The sequence below is a fragment of the Myotis brandtii genome, unplaced genomic scaffold (assembly GCF_000412655.1).
Source record: "Myotis brandtii unplaced genomic scaffold, ASM41265v1 scaffold1077, whole genome shotgun sequence".
NCBI classification, from domain to species: domain Eukaryota; kingdom Metazoa; phylum Chordata; class Mammalia; order Chiroptera; family Vespertilionidae; genus Myotis; species Myotis brandtii.
This window is the reverse complement of record NW_005353666.1, coordinates 586,424-589,072: the sequence shown is the minus strand read 5'-3', so window position 1 is coordinate 589,072 and position 2,649 is coordinate 586,424. Positions and strand designations below refer to the sequence as shown.

At 58.3% G+C, this 2,649-nt stretch overlaps 1 protein-coding gene across 1 annotated transcript in view; it reads left to right on the top strand.

Annotated features, from left to right (window-relative positions):
* The window catches only part of SMOC2 (SPARC related modular calcium binding 2), a 72,268-nt gene that overhangs the window by 44,171 nt on the left and 25,448 nt on the right, over window positions 1–2,649 (top strand). The window contains exon 6 of the mRNA XM_014542357.1: window positions 1,078–1,191. Coding sequence (XP_014397843.1) covers window positions 1,078–1,191 — 114 coding nt within the window. The remainder of the gene's footprint in view (window positions 1–1,077; window positions 1,192–2,649) is intronic.

The following is a 2,649-nucleotide window of genomic DNA, read 5'->3' as shown; positions in this document are numbered from 1 at the left end:
TGGGGGGGAGGGCGCTGCTGCGGATGTCCACGCTGAGCGGCATCGGGGCCACCCCCACGCCGTGAGCACCCACTGACCCCGTGGACCTGAGGGCTCCACGCGCTGACCTGTAGCAGAGCACGAGGGTCGTCTTAGTGAAACGCTGTGCGCCGAAGTTCTGAAACGTGGACGATATAAAACAGATGTTTCCGAAGAGCGCGGTGGCGTATGGCGGGCCCGTTCACGTGTCACACCTCCCGCGTCGCGTTCACGCCCCAGGGGGCCGGACACGCTCCGTGACGTCCCAGGAGGCGTCTCAGGGGCCCTGCACCTGTCGTCACGTGGAGCTGGGCTTCCCACTCTCGGGCGCTCCTGCGCTGTCTAGGGTGCTTGCCGTGCGCCCCAGATCTTCAGGTCAAAGGGTCAGGGTGTGAAGACAATATAAGGGACTCGCGTAAATGAATCTGAGAGTGAAGGTGGAATTGCACTGCTTTGCAAACAATAGCTTAAATAAGTAATAATAACAACCAACGTGGGCAGAGCCTGTGGGCTCCCCGTGTGCCCTGAGGCACGGCCCCTGGACCCCCAGAATCCCGTGTCACAGGCGAGAACACAGGGGACTTGTCCGAGGTCATGAGGCCGGTGCCTGGCAAAGCGGGGCTGGACCTGGCCGGTCTGCTTCCGGGAGGTTCTCAGGCCGTGACGTGACCGACCAGCCTTTAAATGCTCCTTTATGCCTGTTAACCAAGTGCCCACACACGGGCTCCCAGAACGCTTTGCGTAGGAATCACGCCTCACTTTGTGTTGGACCTTCCCGCTGAGTGCGACCCGCACGCCGTGTGAACGTCCGTCTGGCCTCCCAGGACGGTTCGCATAAAGCCCACGTCTGCCTGGATTCTTCCGACGTTTATTTATACTTTTGGATGAAGAGAGAAGAAAATATTCTGAAAATGTTAAATGCACACGATGGTTTCTTGCTGTCGCGTGCACAGAGTTATCTCGTAACTCTTTTTAAAAACGTACAACATGTACTCATGATGTTGATGTTTTTGGCTCTTAGGCTCCCTGCTGAGGTCTTTGAGAGACTGTATTTTCAAGATGAACTAAAAATGACGGTCCCTTCGTTTGCTTTGTTAGATATCGCCTCGCGTTACCCGACGCTGTGGACGGAGCAAGTCAAAAGCCGACAGAACAAAACCAACAAGCACTCAGGTAACAGGGCCGGGGCCCCGGGCGTTGTCTCCTCGAGGTGGAGTGTGGACGGCACGTGTGTCCTTGGTTACGGCGTCAGCGCCGAACCTCATAGTTCAGATTTCGGTGTTTTTATTACGTGTTCTACAGTCTCTGCAAGGTTTCTCCATAGGTGCCCAGCAAACGACAGCTTCAGATAAAGATGGAAATGTTTGCTAAGTGTGTGTTTTTGACCTAGTGCCAGGGATGTCGAAACACGTGACTAATTCAAAATCCTCGAAACTGCGTGATGGCTTTGCTACAAATCGACAGACTTTACCTTTTTTAAAAAATACATGTTTTATTATTGATTTCAGAGAGGAAGGGAGAGGGAGAGGGAGAGAGAGATAGAAACATCAGTGATGAGAGAGAATCATGGATCGGCTGCCTCCTGCATGCCCCGCACTGGGGATCGAGCCCACAACCCGGGCCTGTGCCCTGACCGGGAATCAAACACTGACCTCCTGGTTCATAAGTCGATGCTCAACCGCTGAGCCACACCGGCCGGGCCAGACTTCACCTCTGAACCTGACATTGGACATTGGAGACAGGCGCGGGCTGCCGCGTGTCTGGTCCGTGACCTGCTGTCCGTGAGAACCAGCTGTGTCTGCGTGTCCCCGGGCTGCCCGAGCCTGCACGCACTCCCGCCTTCCCGATGAGCCTCCCCCGATGCTCCCTGAGAGAACGCTGCGCCCAGGGCTAAGTGTCTCGGCCCCTGGGACTCCAAAGCGTGTTTTTAACGCTCTTGTACGTAAGACGTTCACAAGTCTTGCTGACGTTTGGGACACAGAGTAGTTCGATCGCCATGCGGACCCGTACACACTGTCAACTCCACGTGCCCACTGCCCGGCCACGTGCCCGGGGTCCCTGTGAGGGACCTGGTGCCTGAGCTGTGGTTGCTCAGTGACAGTGAGGAGGGCAGGTCGCCTCCATGCTGGGGGCTCCTCCACGGGGGGGGGGGGGGGAGGCGTGTGGAGGCAGGAGACAGCGTGGCGTTGGCGGGGGTGGAGAGGGAGCGTGGCGAGCTCTGCACAGACAGCGCCCGCCTGTCCATCTTCTGAGTCCGGTAACACCTGAGGGGACTCTGCTGCCCATTGGCTTGGCCCCCATTCCCCAGGTGAGCCCTGCACCCCGACACGCGGACGCTGATGTATTCCCAGGCGTGCGATGCTGCCACGGAGGGAGGTGGGCAGCGTGGGGTCCTCACCAGGCGTCCTCTGTCCTGCTCTGGGTAAACTGAGGCACTGGCTTTTCTGTGTGGAGGACAACATGTTGGTGCTCCCCCTGCTGCCTCCGTCACGTCAGCTCTGATCTCTGTGGGGGGGGGGTCTGACGGTCTGGGGGGTCGGGCTGAGGATCGCTTGTGACGTCCCCCTGGAGTCCTGGCGGCTGACAGCTATGCACTGGGCAGCCTCCCCCGCCAGCTCCCGGTCGCCCAGG